This window comes from Panulirus ornatus, chromosome 67, assembly GCF_036320965.1.
Source record: "Panulirus ornatus isolate Po-2019 chromosome 67, ASM3632096v1, whole genome shotgun sequence".
NCBI classification, from domain to species: domain Eukaryota; kingdom Metazoa; phylum Arthropoda; class Malacostraca; order Decapoda; family Palinuridae; genus Panulirus; species Panulirus ornatus.
Genome location: NC_092290.1, coordinates 5264656 through 5284226, shown reverse-complemented (window position 1 = coordinate 5284226; position 19571 = coordinate 5264656). Strand labels below are relative to the sequence as shown.

General features: G+C 35.4%; 1 protein-coding gene across 10 annotated transcripts in view; it reads left to right on the top strand.

Annotated features, from left to right (window-relative positions):
* Window positions 1-19571, top strand: part of LOC139747111 (uncharacterized) — a 69057-nt gene that overhangs the window by 24486 nt on the left and 25000 nt on the right. Inside the window, exon 6 of one of the 10 annotated variants that reach the window (XM_071658989.1) lies at window positions 13498-14416. The exons of 7 other annotated variants lie outside the window; for them this stretch is intronic. In XM_071658989.1, the coding sequence (XP_071515090.1) occupies window positions 13498-13758 (261 nt within the window). In that variant the 3' untranslated portion in view covers window positions 13759-14416. Of the gene's footprint in view, window positions 1-11548; window positions 13014-13497; window positions 14417-19571 lie in introns of those variants that run through there. 2 more of the 10 variants (XM_071658986.1, XM_071658985.1) reach the window with 2 other exon arrangements.

The following is a 19571-nucleotide window of genomic DNA, read 5'->3' as shown; positions in this document are numbered from 1 at the left end:
CTCCCTATCCACATCCAGGCCCCTCAGACCTTTCCATGGTTTACCCCAGATGTTTCACATGTCTTTAGTAAACCATGGAAAGGTCTGTGGATATAGCAGCGAATGGAACCATGGAAGCGTAAGTGAGTCATAGGGAGGATAGGGAGATGAACTTTCTGGGAACACTGAAGAAAGTATGGAAGGAGAGATTGTTACCTGGAAGGGCAGAAATAGGTATGTTTGAAGGTTTTAGTAGTCACATCAATATTATATGGATATGAGGCATGGGCTGTAGATGAGGCTGTGCAGATGGTGGATGTATTTGAAATGAAATGTTTGAGGACAGTATGTGGTGTGAGGTGGTTTGATTAAATAAGTCATAGGAAGGTAGGAGAGAGGTTGTGGTAATAAAGTGTTTGGTTGAGAAAGCTAAAGAGGGTGTGTTGAAATTATTTGGATGTATGGAGAGAATGAGTGAGGTGAGATTGACAAAGAGGATATATGTTTCAGAAGTGAGAAGAACAAGGAGAATGGGGAGATCAAATTGGAGAGGAAAGATGGAGTGAAAAAGATTTTGAGTGATCAGGGCCTGAACATGCAGGAAGGTGAAAGGGGTGCATAAGAAAGAGTGAAATGGAATGATGTGGTATACATGGGTTTGTTTTTTCCCCAGGATCTTTCCTGCAGCCTAAGGCTATGCTACTTTCAGCTGCAGGGAAATGTAGACTCCTTTGGAGTTAAAAATTCTTTGATGGAACTGTACTCACAATGATGCAGTCTCACCAAAGGAGACTTTTCACTCACAATGTAGCCTCAAGCAGGCCGAGTTTGATAATACACACACACACACACACACACACACACACACACACACACACACACACACACACACGCACACACACACATATTCCTGTCACTGTTTGTTTTCTTATTACAATCTTATACTTTATTTCAGTTGACATTGATGATAGGTATTGCAATTATCTGAAATGGCTAACAAGAAATGAAATAAAGATACAGTTCATGATAACCCTGGCTGTACATCTGAGATCACCAAGCATTTCTGGACATGCCAATGTGATATATAGAGTTGATATGATGTTCATACTTATCAGATGAAGTAACATATTCATTACTCAACCATCTTCAGTAATCCATGTTTATTGAGTACTTTTCTGCTGCCCTTTACCATTTTGTGTTGTCATGATTACCTCCTGCTCACCAAGTGTGGATGAGAAAAACAAAAAATGATAGTTCAGATATTTTACATACGACCTACAGAAACTATGAAGTACACTCAAAGAATGATGAAACAATGGGCAAACAAATAGATGCAAAATATCAAAATATAGTATCTATCATGCTATGTGGAAATATCACAAATTCATCCTGGATGACAGAAGGGGGGGATGGCACTATTGCTCAGTTGTTTGTATTCATCCTACAGACAAACAAACCAGCATGTGTGAAGGCCCACGATGGCCCATATCACTGGTGTACACTACACGAAATAACAAAACATCTACACAAGTATTAAAGAATAAAAAAAAGAAATCACAGTGAACTTATGTGACTGGTCCCAGGTGGTGGTGGAAGAGGGGCAGAGACATAAATACAGTAAATCTGAGACCCCTTGTGCCATTTTATGAACTGTTACAAATATATGTTTTAAGTAAATTTATATTTCATTCCCAACTGTTTGTGTATGATCTGTTGAACTGCTGTACCTGTAATACAGTTTTATGCCACAAGCTGTAAATGAATAGAAAAACTTCAAGTGATATAGCATGAGATTTGGTCACTGACAAGCAAATTATGACTACAGTCATTGTCTTTTCGAATACATTTATCATGGTCCTTTGCAGCTTATGTTTCCTATAGATGTCCCACTGGCATGCCTTTAAAAGCACCAAGTTGGAGACTATAAGAACCAGGTAGTGCATGGAATATGTTGGTGAAGTGCAGGCTGTGGCGAATCTTTCTCTTATCATTTGCAATATTTCTGCGCATTTTCCCTGACACTCTTTTATCATTTTTGAAGTAAAGGCTTTGTGAATAAAATTAGCACCATCCATATGATACATTAACTCTTTCACATAGTTGGTCCTATCCAGCTAGGATTCCTTGGCCATGTAGTTCTGGATCTTCATCAAAAATTTTCATCTGGTTGTATTTAAAGTTAGTTGTTAACAGTAATGCATTTATTTTCGTAACTATTGAAATAATATGCTTAAATGATTAGATTTAACTGATGCTGGAAATTAATACCTTTACATAATTTTTTAACAATTTCAAGGTAACATTCACTCTGCATTTGAGCATGTTGTTGACTTATCTTGTCCTACTTGAAATTGCCTCCAAACTTAAGATGTTAGTGATTAAATTCTACATCAGCTTTTATGATTTTAAGTAATTCATATTGTAATTATACACGATGAGAATGTTTTTATAATTTCTGAAAGGAGAATAAGTCTCAGAAAAAATATCATTTTTGTAGAAAAGAAAAGAAACTGCACTGCTGGATGGGTTAATCGCTTTTGCACTGGGTACGATGTCCTATAAAAGCTCATGATTGAAATGCTTTGCTTCTGTATTCTTAGAGTTTTCACTGTCTGTACTATTACATTCATCCATCTTCATATTTATGCTGTTTTCTTGCAGTCCTTCTAAAACGGGGTTCTTTTTAAAGATAAGAGTAGAATGTTTAATGAATTCTTTTGGGATTGACAGTATGGTCATGTACACAACATCATTAAAGCTAAAAGATGATAGAATACTGAATTTTAGATTGGCATTTTCAATTCCAGAAAGTGGATCTATATCTTATAGTTTCATGAAAGCATCTTTTTAACCATAAGAGACCCATTGTTAATGGTAAATCACACTTTTAATTTTGTGAAAAGTATTTAAATGTATGCCACCAGCTAGATTGCATGAAGAGGCACTGTAGAAGAAATTCTTTCTTTGGAAGAAGGAAAAGAATGATAGCATGGAAGAGAATGAGGAAAGAGAAGCTAATGCAAGGCTTTATTTAACCAAGACTGTTTAGTGTTTGTGTATGATAGCTGTATAAGTGGATTTGCTCTGTCCCTGATAGCTGTAAGAGGTGAGCATGGAGATATGGACTCTTATACCACAGTCTGTTGAAAACATGCTTCAGGTCCAGGATCCATTAGTCACACAGCAGGCATATTGGTCCTGGATTAAGCACAGATTCTTCCTTTGAGCTGAAATTTTGAATGTAGATTAATGCTAGAGATGTGAAAAGAATTAGTTAAAATGTCATTAAAATGTTGCATCTTTGGGATCCAGAAGATTGGAGAATTTCTAGTTAGTTAATATTCAGCACAAGAAATTTGCTAATTTTTGGTGAAATCAATGGATGAAAAGAGTCAGGTCTACTGGACCTTTGGAGAGTCTAATATTGTGACTGCCTAAAACTTCCCTTTGTTGGAAACAGATGGAACCCAGATCATTGGGGGCCAATGCAAAGTTGAGGATAATTACATGCAGCATTCCCATCAGCCAGTCATGAATAGAATATTGTGTTGCCCAATGTACGGTGATTAAATCACTGTTATAGGTGAGTGAGAAAGGATTTTCAAATGAACTTGGAAAAAGTAAGCATTTGTGTGTACTCCTTATCTTTCTTGACCGGGGATCCCCTTCTGTGGTGCTCCTGCAGCACTCAGGAAGTTGGCCATGTCCTCCAGGTGGGGCCACAGGTCAAGAAGTCAAGTTATCAAGTCTTCTATGTTAATGGCAGATGCTTTTGAGGATTAGTGAAGTTATACCTGTTAACAGCTGCATGATAGCTGGTTGTTTTGCAGTTTTACTGGAGATGTGCTGTTGTAACCAATTTTTTATGGCTCTTGTACTATTTGTTGCAACTGAGATGAAAGACAATTATACCAAAATATCAGAGAGTAGAACTTTAGTTTCATGTTGTTTAAAGAAGAGAATAGGGTTAAAGAAGTTAAACCACTCATTGCTTTGATAATTTTGGGGTTATGTGATGCTTAATAGGCATGGTAAAGCATCATTATTGATTGATTTTGTTGCTACTGTTGATGAATGCACTACTAGTATTTTGGTTTAGATTCATATATTTGGTAATGTTAATTCAACCTCAGGATGTCACATGCTTGAACTGGAATAACATGTCATTTTAAATTACTTCTCTTCAGAAATTAGAAATAACTAGTTATGTATCCAGTTCTCCACAATTTTGTTGATTTAGCATACAGAATTGAATATATTGGAAACAGCAGAATTATGTTATATCACTATTATAGCTTTTCAGGTATGTAAAGGTTAGATTTCATATAAGAGATAAAAGAACAAGAAAATTCAGGTTACAATAGATGGTTGTAGTGTAAACTCAGCATGTAGAACTGTATGCACGGAATATTATGATACTAATGATAATTAGTAATACACAAAATTTAGCAGTGACCTGAAGCAAAAGTCAAAAGTGTTTTTTCAAAGAATGACATAATTAATAAATGGATATACTCAATGAATCACCTTGAGATTCCCTACTTTCATTCAGTGAAACATTTCTCTCTTCCATGATTGGAGATCATTTCCAAATAAACCCACTTATTTCCAAGCTGAATCTAGGACAATTTCATTCATCACAGCCTGGGAAGCTTGTCTCAAACCTGCTTTGTATGGGACAGTTTTAGGGAGAGCTTATACATGGGAATTTCTTGTGCTTAGCAAGTTTGATGTGGACTTCTGTTTTGTTATTGTAATATATTGGATGCGCCCATTTTTGGGCCCTCTTATGTCGTTGAAGTATGCAGTCTAGCTGTTCTTGCTTTTGGACTTTCTTATGTATTTTTGTCTTTTCTCAAATAATGATGTCAAACTACAAGACAGTTTATAGCTTAGGTCAGGTACACATTGAACTGGATTAAGTGTAATCATTAGTTGGGGAAATATTTTGATATCCAACTTTTGATGTATGAATTAGTATTGTGGTACATGTTGCCATGCAACTTATGTCTCATTTATTTCTTGCTTTTCTTTGAATCAAAAAACTGTATGATTCTTAGACCTCTTATCAGATGTAACAAATATTTTGCATCTCATCATGGGAAAGCCCCATAGTACTGATTTGCTATGATGAGATTATGCATAATATGAATAAAGCTTATATTTGATATCTGTTATGGTAAGATAACAACTTATATTATCGTCAAGTTGCTGCTATGCAGAACAGTTTTTGTGGGCCATTATCGGCAAGATGAGCTTCCAAGAAAGTTACTTTTATGAATTTGGTTAAAGGATTTTGAGAACCAATTAAGTTGTATCCCTTGTTTTATTAAAATGCGTGCACTATGATAGGTTCTTTACATGACTTTTTTTTCCATTTGCAGTATAACTTTATCCAATTTTTTATTTCACTCATTGATTTTTTTAATAGAATGGTACGAATACATTTGTTTAAACTTGATGATTTTTTATTATGAATGCATTTTCTCTTGAAACATTTCCCCCCATACTTATTTACTTTTACTTTAAATTATTCATGCATACCTAAGCGTTTCCTTCAGAACGTCTGAAAGGAAGGGAGACAAATAACCAGTGGAACAGTTTCTGTAGAATTTTCGAAAGTACCTTTATGGTAAATATATAGTTCGTGAAGTGTACCTTTTAAATTGGAGACGTTTAAGGCACAGTCAGTGATACCCATCTTTGCCCTTACAGACATTGACCTCTTCCACAAGCTCTTAACACACACTGGACTTATCCCCTTCTTCCACCATGTGATGCAATTCAAGCCACATGGTTCCATCTGTTGCCACATCCACTCCCAGGTACCTAGAGCACTCCCTCTCCTCCATGTTCTACCCATTTAAACTCGTACCATCTTGTTTCACTTCCCTACTGCATCTCATTACTTTACATATGTTCTCTGTGCCTTCAGCTTTTCTCCTTCGGTACATAGTGCTAAACTCTGTCACCATCTTCTGAAGTTTTTCAGTTTTCCAGAATGAGTTCTTCAAAAACAATCATATAAAGAGTAACAGTGTCATGAAATAAGAGAGTGAGTCAGTGAAGGAATACTGTCTCCTAAAAAGAAAAAGTAATGGAAAGATACAGAGATTCAAAACTTTGGATGAATTGAAGAAAATAGAAAATTAAGAAAAGGTTTGAAATAACTTGAGAAAGGATAAAGCCAGAAAAGAAAAATGCTGACAAAGGAATAATGGAATCTCAAGAGAGAACACAGAGTAAATGAGGTGAAAGTAATGCAAAGCATGGAACAGAATCTAGAAGATATATTCCCATTTAATGCAAAGAACAAAGTATGAGATTAGGCTTTTTAAATTGGGAGAGAAATATAAAAGCAACCCTGAAAAAATATGCAAGGTGGTCATTGACCAGTATAAATCAGTATTCAATACAAAAGTTAAAGAAAATGTAAAATGATTGATATTTGATATGGAGAGAGTGTTATTACAGGTATTTTGATAGCACAGTGACAAAGAGAGCTCAGCTTCAGGACCTAATTGCATATGACTGATGAGATGAAGCATAGATCAAAACAATGTCGTAGGTTTTCACAAAGTTGTGTAACATCAGTACACAAAGGAGGATCTAAAGCTAATGCCAAATCATTGTAGACCATCTGACTTAAGAAGGTCACATGCAATTAAAGTCTTTGAGGGATTGATTGAAAACATATACTAGAACACTTGATCAAAAACACTTATATAAGTGAAGTCAAACATGGATTTGTACCAGGTAAAAGTACATGGACTCACCTTTTAGTTCATTACAGTAGCACTTCAGACTCTTATTCAGAGAAATAGAATGAAAACTTTTTTTTCAACCTTACCAAAGAAGTCAAAGTAAACTACAAATTCTGTTTGAGAAAATGGTTGAACTGCCAGTTAAAGATAAACAAACAAGATGGATAAAAAAGTTTCTTACCAACAAAATTCAGAGTAATAGCATATGGAACATTGTTTGAAGAGAAGATATTGATTTCATTACAGCTTGTTATAATAGTACCAGACATTGAAAAGGAAGTGAAAGAAAATACAGTTCGATAAGATGTTTTACTGAGTACACGAAAGTGAATGAAATGATAAGATCAGATCAGGAAAAAGTGCAAAAATACTCAGACGGCTTATAGATGATGGTTAAAAGAATTTAATGGAATTTTATGAAGAAAAGTTGAAACAAATGACTTTTAGAAAGATTAACAATGCATATGTAACACCATACAAAGGCTCCATAGGGAAAATGATAGAACATGAACCAAACATAAAAGGTATAGAACTCATCCTTTGTCAGATACTTAAATTCAAAGAGCACATTGAGCAGATCTATTGAGCCATGTGATGAATGTTATGATAATGAAAATTTTTACTTTTAAGAAACAGAAAGCTGGTGCTGAAAAAATTCAGTTAATACATAGATAGTAAACTAGATACTATGGTGTCTTATGGTTACTAACTAAACAAGTGGAAATATCTCTTGGCTGCTTAATATTCCCTGTTTCAGACACTGACAGCACATTGCCCTCTGTGCAACAAATTGCCCAAGTTCACTCTATCCTGTGCATGCTTTACTCTCTCTTACATGTATAGGTTACTGAAAGCATCTTTCACACCATCCCTGCCTTCACAAACAGTGAACTTTCTTATTGCACTTTTCAGTGCACCCAGGACTGTAGCCCCCTCATCCCACTTATGGCGCATTTTCAGCCTCCATGGTTCCATTTACTGCCTTATCCACTCCCAGGTATTTGAAACAGTCCACTGCCTTCAGGTTCTTTCTATTCAAGCTTGCATTTCAACCAGCCTGTCTCTTCACTGCTAAACATAGTAACCTTACTTTTATTTACATTAACTCAGCTTTCTTTTTTCATTCATTGTATTGGCTTATACAGTTTCTCCATTTAAGCTGCCATCAGAGCCATGCCATTAGCAAAAAACAGCCAACCAAAAAGATATCAACCAGAAATGTATGAGAGCCCAGGAAGAAAGATGGAAAGACTATTCAGTGTACTAACTTGTGAAATAAGAAATATGTTTGGAATAAGGACAAACACTTAACCTTTGAATGGCATCCATCATCACCTGAGTATTTAATCACGGATACAGCCATCATGATGTAACATGCAGCTTTTCCTGCTAGTGTTTGAATATCCATATACAGTAACTTATTACACAATTTTTATCCTATAAAGATTTATTCCACTGCAAGACAGGCATAGGAAAAAATTCAGCTCTCTTTAGTATCCTCTACAATTATCCTTTTATATGCACACCTCACTCTTTCATGTCAAGCATACTGTGACCTCATTCAGTTGTTGAATGACCAAGGTGATGAAGATGACCAACATTCATTGGCACACGTGGAAAGTTAAGAAGAATAACAGGTGAAATGTAAGATGAATGATTCATATAATTTTAGTGGGATTAAGGGTGGACTTCACCACCCTCACTTGACCTTTAGTCTTATGAAGCAGCAGATTATGTAACACAACAGCTCCTTATTTTCTTGGATGGAATAATGAAGGATGGGGTCAATGAAGGACTTTGATGATAGATGATAGTATAGAATTAGAATATTTCTAGGCATAGTTTGACTAAAATGTATAATTTTAACTAGTTCAACTCTATTAGGTAATTCTTTTATCCATTGCTTGTAGAAAATTGATGTAGACTTGGAAAATTATGAAAAATATGTTTCAGAAACTATGGATGTCACTGGAGGGATATTAGTCTGCTGGATTGATCATTTTCTATCAAGGGGCATGATCCACTAAGGCACATATGATATGTGGTATGCAGTAATGCATTTTATCACTGATATGGAATCCACCAACTCCACAGTTAAAAAATGAAATACTCCACAGAAAAGTAAACAGCCAATCCTATAATGGAAGTTGCAGGGAAAGTTTAATTGATGAAGGCAGAGGGGAGATGGAGATAAGGGAGTAATAAGGGAGTAACCTCCACTGCCTGGCTACCCCTTCTTCCTTCCCACTTATTGTAGTGATACAGCATGAAGTCTTATGTCCAAAGATATTTTTTTCAGTGTAGTTATTGTTACAGTTGATATTTTATCTCTACAAACACATTGGAAAGGAAATTAGATATTTGAAAAAAATTCTGGAAGCATTTCTGTTATAAATGAACTTGTAACTGTTTTCCCTCTGTTATGGGATCTAACACATTTATGGTTAATGAAAATAATAGTTAATTGCCCAAAGTGTAAACAGTCAGTCCTATAAGTGAGGTTGAAAGAGAGGCAGCAAAGGAATGTGGAGAAGTAAATACCACCACCTTTTCCGTTATTACTAGCCTTTGCTTGCATAGGATTTTCTGTAAGTGGAAAAGTATTTTTGGCAAGGTTTCATCATTGTCAGTGGACTAAAATGTGTGCAGTCTTGTTGAAGGACTTTTTACTTCAGAGAAGTCCATCATTTCCCAGTTATTGATTCCAGTGCACCCATAAAGCTGCACACACTCTGTAAAAAGGATCTTTAGCTTAAATGATTAAACAAACTGCCTCCTCTTTGCCTCAGTTGAATACATTGGTGTGGGTTGTAATGTGTTTTGCAAAGCTATCCTGTTGCTTATTCAGACAACATTTGGGTAATTCATTAATGATAAGATAAATTGTACTATTATTCTTAAGATTATATTAAACTCATTAGGTTTGCTAGTTCTTATTGGAATTTGAATAAAGTTATACTCAGTATTGATCCATCATTCATGTTCAAAGTTTTTTGTAAGTTTGATCAGGTGAGATAATTAATTGATCTTTTAGCTTGAGTAAGAGAATAGAACTAAATTATCTATCCATAGTTATTTCAGGCTTGTTCTTGATTTTCACAGTACTTTGTTCAGTTATTCATAATATTAATTCTTCACTGTGAATTTTTGGCCTGTGCAACCCCCCATATCCATCCCTGACTTTATTCTTTATGACTTTATATCATCATATTTAATTTTGATAAGATTTCTGAGTGGGCAGAGTTTATTGATCCATAACTCTGCTTAAAAGATTGAGACAAATGTTGCTTCAGAAATGGATTAATCCATGTCAGGAGTGTACTGTCTGATAACTTGCTTTCCTGAATCATACTGGACTTTGATCAAAATTTCTAAGATTGCTGCTCACTATAAACTCGCTTTGAAGAGGAAGCCATATTTTACATCTGAGTACATATATATATATATATATATATATATATATATATATATATATATATATATATATATATATATATATATATATATATATATATATATCTTGCAAACATGGGAGACAGCGACAAAGCAAAATAAATAAATAAATAAATATATATATATATATATATATATATATATATATATATATATATATATATATATATATATATATATACACAAAGTGCATAGGAACGAGCGGTAGCATTCCCACATATTACACAGGGGTCCTGGGTTCAATCCTGGCTGTTGGAGGTTTGTATGATATATATATATATATATATATATATATATATATATATATATATATATATATATATATATATATATTTATATATATATACTATTCGCCATTTCCTGCGAGGGAATATCCTCACCTGGCCCCCTTCTCTGTTCCCTCTTTTGGAAAATTAAAAAAAAAAAAAACATGAATTATGTACATGTGTATATATGTATATGTCTGTGTGTATATATATATATATATGTATACGTTGAGATGTATAGTTATGTATATGTGTGTGTGTGGACGTGTATGTATATACATGTGTATGTGGGTGGGTTGGGCCATTCTTTCATCTGTTTCCTTGTGCTACCTTGCTAACGCAGGAGACAGCGACAAAGTATAATAATAATGATAATAATGTATATTATTTTTCATTTGTGATTATGAAAAATCACTTTAAATTTTCATCAGTCCTGGAGATACTAATTCCAGAAAAATATGATATTAAAAGATGGAGCTTTATAGCTTATTCATATATACATCCAAAACTTTACATGTACTTCCAACTTCATTATTTCACAGGAGTTATGTATGACCAATTGAGATAATAAATCTTTGAATGATTAATTGCAGGAACATATATGTCACTTTGATGTAGTTGTAAGGTTATTTATTGTGTGTTTGGTTTGCCTTTGTGGTCTTTGGTTTTATTTGTGTGTGAGAGAGAGAGAGAGAGAGAGAGAGAGAGAGAGAGAGAGAGAGAGAGAGAGAGAGAGAGAGAGAGAGAGAGTCCATGCAATGCATATTGATGCATGCATGCATTTTTTTTTTTTCTGTTCATTCCTCTTTGATATCTCCAAATATTTTTGCTCAGAATTACCTCTAAAGTAATTTCTCACTATGTTTTAAAAGATGTGTTGCACTGCTGAATTGTGTTTTATGAAATCATTGATTTGGCTTGATTTTAGTGATTGAACTATGTTGTTGCTTTAGGTGCACTTTTTTATAAAAGAATTCATTGATGTATGGGAATGGTTAGTGATTTTGGAACACGAGCATTGTATGACCGGGGTTATGATGAAGACAGAACTGGACCCAGGACTGAACTGCCCATTTTCTCTTATAGGGGCCACGGTCAAGATGCAGTAACCCAGGACAGAGTGAGTCGCTGGGACAGACTGTGGCCCGGGCTATGCAAAGTGCTCATGTGTGCCCCATCTGTGGCCACCTGGCTCGCCAGAAGAAAGACCTCAAGAAGCACTTACGCATCCATACTGGAGAAAAACCCTATGCCTGCCCTTGGTGCTCCTACCGCTCCACTCAGAACAGCAACTTGAGGACACACATTCGAAGAGTTCACACACAGCCTGTACTGCCTGTTGAACAGCAACAGTCTGTGGCAAATCAAGAAGGGAATGGGACTGGCACAACCTGTCCTCCCCTTTTTGTGGATTGAAAATAAATTTTTTGAAGTGATTTGAAATGAAAATATATTTCTTTCATGGTGAAAGTGTGTTGGAACTCCCTTGTCATTGGACCTTGTCTTCCTGAGACAGATCTTTGCATTTTTTGAGAGCTAGTATCTTTGTGTGGTACTTCAGATATTATCTGAAATGTGGTCCACTCCTGAATGTAGAGAATGATATTGGCTGTGGTGAATAGCAAAGGGGATGAATATCATGGATATCATAGAGACTAGTCTGTTATTCAGGTTTAGAAAAGTTCTCACATACCATATGGAAAATTGATCGTAATGACCAGTTTCCATATTTCTCTTCCCTAGGGCACACGGGTTGTCTCCAGAACAGGGCACCCATCAAGTCAGTATGATAGTGTGTGTAATCCACTAGAAGAGATGCTGGTTCAAGGTAGTGATGATGGATTGAAGTTTTTTTGTGATCAGTGCAGCTACAAGGCTCGTGACAGTACCAACCTCCGACGGCACAAGAGGATTCATACAGGAGAAAAACCGTATGCTTGTTCATATTGTAACTACAGATCAACTCAAAGCAACAATGTTAAAGCGCATATCAAAAGACTGCATCCTGATATTGCATTTCAAATTGATGTAAGACAAGCTGACACTGAAATATTTAAGTAATGTAAATAAATGTAAAGATTAAAATTAATCGAAGCCCAGTGTGTACGTATTTATAAGCATAGAACATTGTTTCATGTGTACATTTCATAATAAAAAATGGTCTTCATTGCTCCCTCAAAGAAATGATGGGATTACTTTTTTTTACTAGTTTAGGTAATATTCAAATAGATTTTTTTTTTTCTTAAGGAACTTTGTTACATTAACAAAATTATCTGTTTTTGTGTAAAATAAAATATGGCCTTAAAGACATTGTATTGCCTGACCTTGTAATTATTGCTCAGTGTTTTCATGTACCTGAAACTAGATTGAAAAGGAAAGAAGTGAACTGAGCTTTGTGTAATAGATGTGTATGATTTAATGGAAGAAGTTTGTAATTATGTGTGATTTTGTGACCTCACAGCTTAAATAGAAATAAACAAAACAAATAGCTGTTCCCAGTGTATACAGCAATAAACAATACTTGAAGCCTTGATGGAGCATCCAAACCTTGCATTGAAATTTGATTTTTTATGCCTTTAACTTTGACAGCAGTAATTATATTATTATAATGGATTAAACTGTGCCTACATATGATGTGATAAAACCATATTTTTGCTCCTTTTACAAAACTTGGGTATTTCTGCTTGATTATTGCTCTTGTTTCTGGTTTCAGTGTTGAATAATTGACTTTCATTATTGTGTGTTGTGTCTAAATGAGTGGTGTCTAGGATATAGGGATTATCAGTCATGCTAAAGTGGTTGATTTTGAATTGCAAATATTTCATGAAAACATAATGAATGCTATGAGATATTAGAGGGAGTTAGCTTACTGTTATACTTTAGCAGTTGTCTAAATGAATCGTATTTTGTTTTTCATTTAGTCGATGCTTTAGTCCTGTATCAGTGAAGGGATTATTGTTTCTCAGTTATCATCCGTCATGAAACATGGAGCTTATCCATCTGTTGGTAAAGCTTTGCCTTCTCTTCTCTTGTAGGGCTCGGAGGTTGTGGATGCGCAGGGGGTGACTAGGAAGTTGAGCCACTACATTTGCCAACACTGCGGCTATGTGGCTCGGGACAAGACCAATCTGCGCAAGCACTTGTACACACATACTGGTGAAAAACCCTATGCTTGCATGTATTGCTTTTATAAAACAACACAGAATAGTAATTTACGAACTCATATAAAGAGACATCATCAGCAGTATATTGCGCGAGATGAGAAATTTGTTGAACAATTTAGTGGAGGTATGTAGAAGAGAAAGGGAGAATGGAAAGATTACAGTGCTGGGTGATGCATACAAGAATGGGAATTTAATTAGGAGGAGAGGAGGATGATTTTATGAATTAAAAATGGAAAGAAGGATTAATTATACCCTTTTGAAAATCTTTTGTTCTGAATGATCCATAAGCTACAGATACATTTTTATGGTAATGTAAACACTTACGGATATGGTGAGGATGGTAATTATGAATCACTTGAACTACTGTTGTTGTGAGTAGTTGAAACAAAAATGTGATAAGACTGGTGAGATTGGGCATTAACTAGGCCATTGGTATGTGTGGTTTAGAGGAGTAAAGGAGTTTGGTCATATTTAGGATAATGTAAGAATGTTTATGAAAAATTATCTGAATTAAGTAAGCAGTTTAAAGGATGTATGTGTATGTGTGTTGGAAGGAAAGAGTAGGCATATGACAAATGTGTGAAATATTATGTGGAGGTGTATAAAAGTGAAAGTATTTTGAAATGGTTCTACATGGGCCAAGCAGCTTTAAGTGGTAACTGCTTATTGATTATTTAGTTAGATGTTTCAGAGTATATTTTAATTTCAGTATTTATAAGAATCAGTCCCTTCAGAAAATATTAACTCTTGTCCTGTACTGGATTAAAAATACATTTTGATCAGTCCAAAGTATTGAAGTTTCTTTGTCCTTGTTATGTTATGGTACAGTGAATGTAAGGCCTTTACTTAGTATTCTGCTTGGAAAAAATACCCAAGCTGTAATTGAAATGATTAGTATTTTCCTTAAATCAGAAAGTAGAATGTTGGTTGGTGATAAGTGTCAATAATGCAACCTGTGAATTTTGTCAAACGCTGAGAATCAAGAACTTTTCCTTGAACTCCTGAAAATTTATGAGGTTAAATTGATTTAATTTGGTATCTTGGTTGTGTAGATTTATTATTTTCTGATGTTCCCTACCTTGAAATAAGTAGTTTCACAGAGAATAGGGATCAGTGGTTTGTGTTTAGAGTGGCAAAGGGATATCATGAAAAGAAACTCTTGGTCATAGCCTATGCACATGTGATTTATTTGAATAGCCCAAACTGTTCTGCAACTCCACAGCAATTTTTATACTTTTTTAGACCTGGTGTTATGCAAAATATTCTCAGTATTTCTCTCATAAGTGAACACCTGGACTTTAAAAGTTCACACTGAAAAATTCATATTCATTGCTACATGAGTTATAAAGCCAACAATGAAACTACTCATTGTGTATATGAAAAGTTTAAGTTCATTACTCTTGGGTGTTTTTTTCACCGACAAAACAAGTTGTAATTAAACTGGTGAGAATTCTGAAACACTGCACCTATCAGGAAAGATTGAAAAAGCTGAAACTATAAGAGTCTATGGCAACATATTGAAGAAATTATAGAAGCTATAAAAAGGTTTAAAAATTTACAATATGAAATTAATGGAGTGATTAAGCTACAAGAATTTCATGGAATTTATCAGTATAGGCATCAAAGAATACTATTTAAGAGCCCAGAAAGAAGGATGGAGAAACTTTGATATTTTACCCAATGAAATAAGAAATCCAAAATTGTTAATAAAATCTGAAAAGAAGACTACAGATGACCAAAAACAGTGTCTGATGAACTCAAGTTTGACATATATCTACATTATTTGGTAACAAAGGATTAAGATATTTTGACACAAGGGACATGTCACAAGTATTACGCACACACACGCAAAGAGAAGCTAAATTGCAACAGATCAGGCTAAGGGACTGTAAGGGAAGATCTGTCAAGCTGTTTGCAACATAGATCAATATTGGATTATAGCTTGTCACTGCACCTGACGTACAATGATTTGAGTGGGAGTAGTGCATTTGTTAAAGGCCCTTGAATCAAATAAAGCTCTTAGTCCTGATGAAGTTTCTCATGTTCTGTAAAATGTGCAAGTGCACTTGACAAGGCAATTGAAATATTCTTTAGGATGTCCTTGGAGAAAGGTAAGTGACAAGGGAGTGGAAATGCTCTACTTTAGCTATCTTTAATGAAGGAGACTGGGAAGATCTGCTAAACTGCTGACCAGAGTCTTGGAAATATGTGGTCTGTAAAATACTAGGAACGATAATCAGAAAGCAAATGGAAGTCACCTTGCAAAGGAGAAACAACCTAGGTGAGAGACAATGTGGATTCAGAGAAAGGTAGTCAAGTGTAACAAACCTTTTACATTTATATGAGAGTGAGCTCTGTTTCAGCTTAAAGAGAAGGTTGGGTGAATTGTGTGGACCTGGACTGCTGGAAAGCAGTTAACACTGCCATATAGGAGGTTGATGAAAGAGCTGGATCTTAAAGTAAGAATAACTGGAGACTCCTTTGATGGGCAAAGAATTACCATAAAATGAAAGGAAAAAAGGGACATCATTGACATTCTGCAGGGTTCAGTCTTGGTACCAAAAATCTTTTTGATGTATTGAATGATTTTCCAGGAGGGATGGAATGATACCTGAATGTAAATGATACCAATGTTATGAGGGAAAGTAAAGAGTTAGGAGGATTGCATCAACTGAAAAGAGGATTTAGACAAATGCCAAAGTTGGTCTGGTGCATGGTTGTTGAAGTGCAACTTGAATGTATGTAAAGTGATGTAGATAGGACACAGTGAAAGAAATCCTTAGTATGAATACTGTTTAGCTTGAAATAAGCTGTAGGATTTTGAGTGTGAGCAGTACTTGCGAATTGACATTGCACGTAACCTGTTGCAAGAGCTTCATCTTAGGAGAATTGTAAAAGAGACAAACTTTCTACTGGCAGATATTAGAATTCCTTTATGTACATGGATGAGAAAATACTCAGCAAATGTTCTCATCCTGTATTAGGCCCAAACTAGAATATTTTTTTAAGTGTGTTCACTGCATGTACAGAAGAACAAAAAACTAATAGCAAGAGTCCAGAGGAGGTCATCAGAGATGGTACCTGTATTAAGAGAGTTTAGCCTTAAAGAGAAGTTAGATAACCTAGATTTGTCCTCCATGGAAGAGAGGATAATGATGACAGTCTCTGAGTCCTTGAAACAATTGGATGACAACAACAATGAACAGTTCTTTTATGAATGTGAAGAAGAACAACGAAGCCATAACATGAAGCAAGAAACATGTTGAAAAAGATATGAATATTTCCAGCATAAGAGTAGGAGATCTGTGGAATAAAGTGAGTAATGAAATTGTGAATGCGGACTGCATACAGAAGCTTTAAAAATTTTATGACAGTTGAGAAAGTTCAAGATATGGGCCCCATGAGTGTAGAACTTCCTCCCCACATTATAACAAGTCGCTAATTACACACACTCATGCATGTATGGTCACATGCACTGAATCTGCAGTAGAAAACATGAAGTCGAGCCTTAAGAAATATCAGAAAGTTTGCTTTAAACATTCTTGCTCAAAACATAAGTATTGTGACTAGTAACCACTTAGATCTGATTTTAATAGATACTGGAAAAGCTTTAAAAACCTGGGAAAACTAAAATTGAGACATTTAAAGTCAGAAATGTTATGAAAATGCCCTTAACAATATATGTATGTGCTAACAGATCTTTATGAACCAGTATTCAGTGCAAGATTAGAGTACCAATCAGACATCAACTTAGCATCCACTTCTTTGATGCACCATGAGTAAAAAGTCACCTTTGATGAAGGTATATCATTGAAATTACAGTCTTATCAAAGAACCTCTCTCTCTGAAGGAGTCCACATTTCCCCAGTGATGTTAAATTGCCCAGCCTTGTGGATTAGGACTAATCCTCTGGATAACACCAGGATTCTTTCTCAGAAAGAGGTCTTGGGGTAATTCTATAAGTTGAATACCTATTTTTATTTATTTATTTCTAATTACCCCAGTCCAGATTTCTGTGAAAGAGTCCTGGTGTTACTCAGGAACATATCAAAGGCTCCTGCAGCCAAGAGCTGTGCCACTTCAAGTAGCAGGGAAATGTAGACTTTTAGAGTGAGAAGGTCTTTAACAATATATTATTTTTATTTATATATATATATATATATATATATATATATATATATATATATATATATATATATATATATATTTTTTTTTTTTTTTTTTTTTTTTTTTTTCTTTCAAACTATTCGCCATTTCCCGCATTAGCAAGGTAGCGTTAAGAACAGAGGACTGGGCCTCTGAGGGAATATCCTCACCTGGCCCCCTTCTCTGTTCCTTCTTTTGGAAAATTAAAAAAAAAAAACAAGTGGGGAGGATTTCCAGCCCCCGCTCCCTCCCCTTTTAGTCGCCTTCTACGACACGCAGGGAATACGTGGGAAGTGTTCTTTCTCCCCTATCCCCATATAATATAAGTGATACTTGACTCCACCTGCATGAAGGTATACCACAAATAAAAAGACATTTTTGGCAAGGCTATATCATTTAAATCATATCCTTGTCAAAGAACTTCTCATTCCAGTGGAGTCAGTCATTTCCCTGGTACTGGAATTAGTGCAGCCTTAAAAGGGAAGGAAGCGGGGGGCTGGAAATCCTCCCCTCTCATTTTTAATTTTCCAAAAGAAGGAACAGAGAAGGGGGCCAAGTGAGGATATTCCCTCAAAGGTTCAGTCCTCTGTTCTTAACGCTACCTCGCTAATGCGGGAAATGGCGAATAGTATGAAAAAAATTATATATGTATATATATATATATATATATATATATATATATATATATTTTTTTTTTTTTTCATACTATTCGCTATTTCCCGCGATAGCGAGGTAGCGTTAAGAACAGAGGACTGGGCCTTTGAGGGAATATCCTCACCTGGACCTCTCCTCTGTTCCTTCTTTTGGAAAAAAAAAAAAAACGAGAGGGGAGGATTTCCAGCCCCCCGCTCCCTTCCCTTTTAGTCGCCTTCTACGACACGCAGGGAATACGTGGGAAGTATTCTTTCTCCCCTATCCCCTATATATATATATATATTTTTCATACTATTCGCCATTTCCCGCGATAGTGAGGTAGCATTAAGAACAGAGGACTGGGCCTTTGGGGGAACATCCTCACCTGGCCCCCTTCTCCGTTCCTTCTTTTGGAAAATTAAAAAAAAAAACGAGAGGGGAGGATTTTCAGCCCCCGCTCCCTTCCCTTTTAGTCGCCTTCTACGACACGCAGGGAATACGTGGGAAGTATTCTTTCTCCCCTATCCCCAGGGATAAGATATATATATATATATATATATATATATATATATATATATATATATATATATATATATATATATATATATATGCATACACATTACCTGACCTTCCTGCCCCAGGAATCTTTCCTATCCTCATGAGGCTCCTGTAGCGTTCAAGATGCCACTAGGTCCTCTGGTTGGGACCACAGGTCAAGATGCATGGGTATGACCCATGATCTAGCATGACATCTAAGGATAGCTCGAGGCTGCGCTCCACATTGGAGCAGGGATATGCGAGACCCCCTAAGGCAGGAACATGTTGTGGGATGTGGCTCCTGTCAGCAACATCCAAGTTGTATTCTTGAAGCTACTGCAGATGGAGACTCTGTGGCTGTCTTCCAACCTGTGATGCTGCCACATGTAGGCATAGCTTGACAGCATATATATATATATATATATATATATATGTATATATATATATATATATATATATATATATATATATATATCCTTTTTCAAATTTTCTTTAGATCAGTAACTTTTCTATTTAGTCTTCTGTTTAAAGGAAAAGGAATTGACTGATATGATTTAGCTTGGAAAATACTGTCACCAGTCAAATGTTATTTTATCTTTTATGAAGTAAAACTGAATCTCACTTATAAG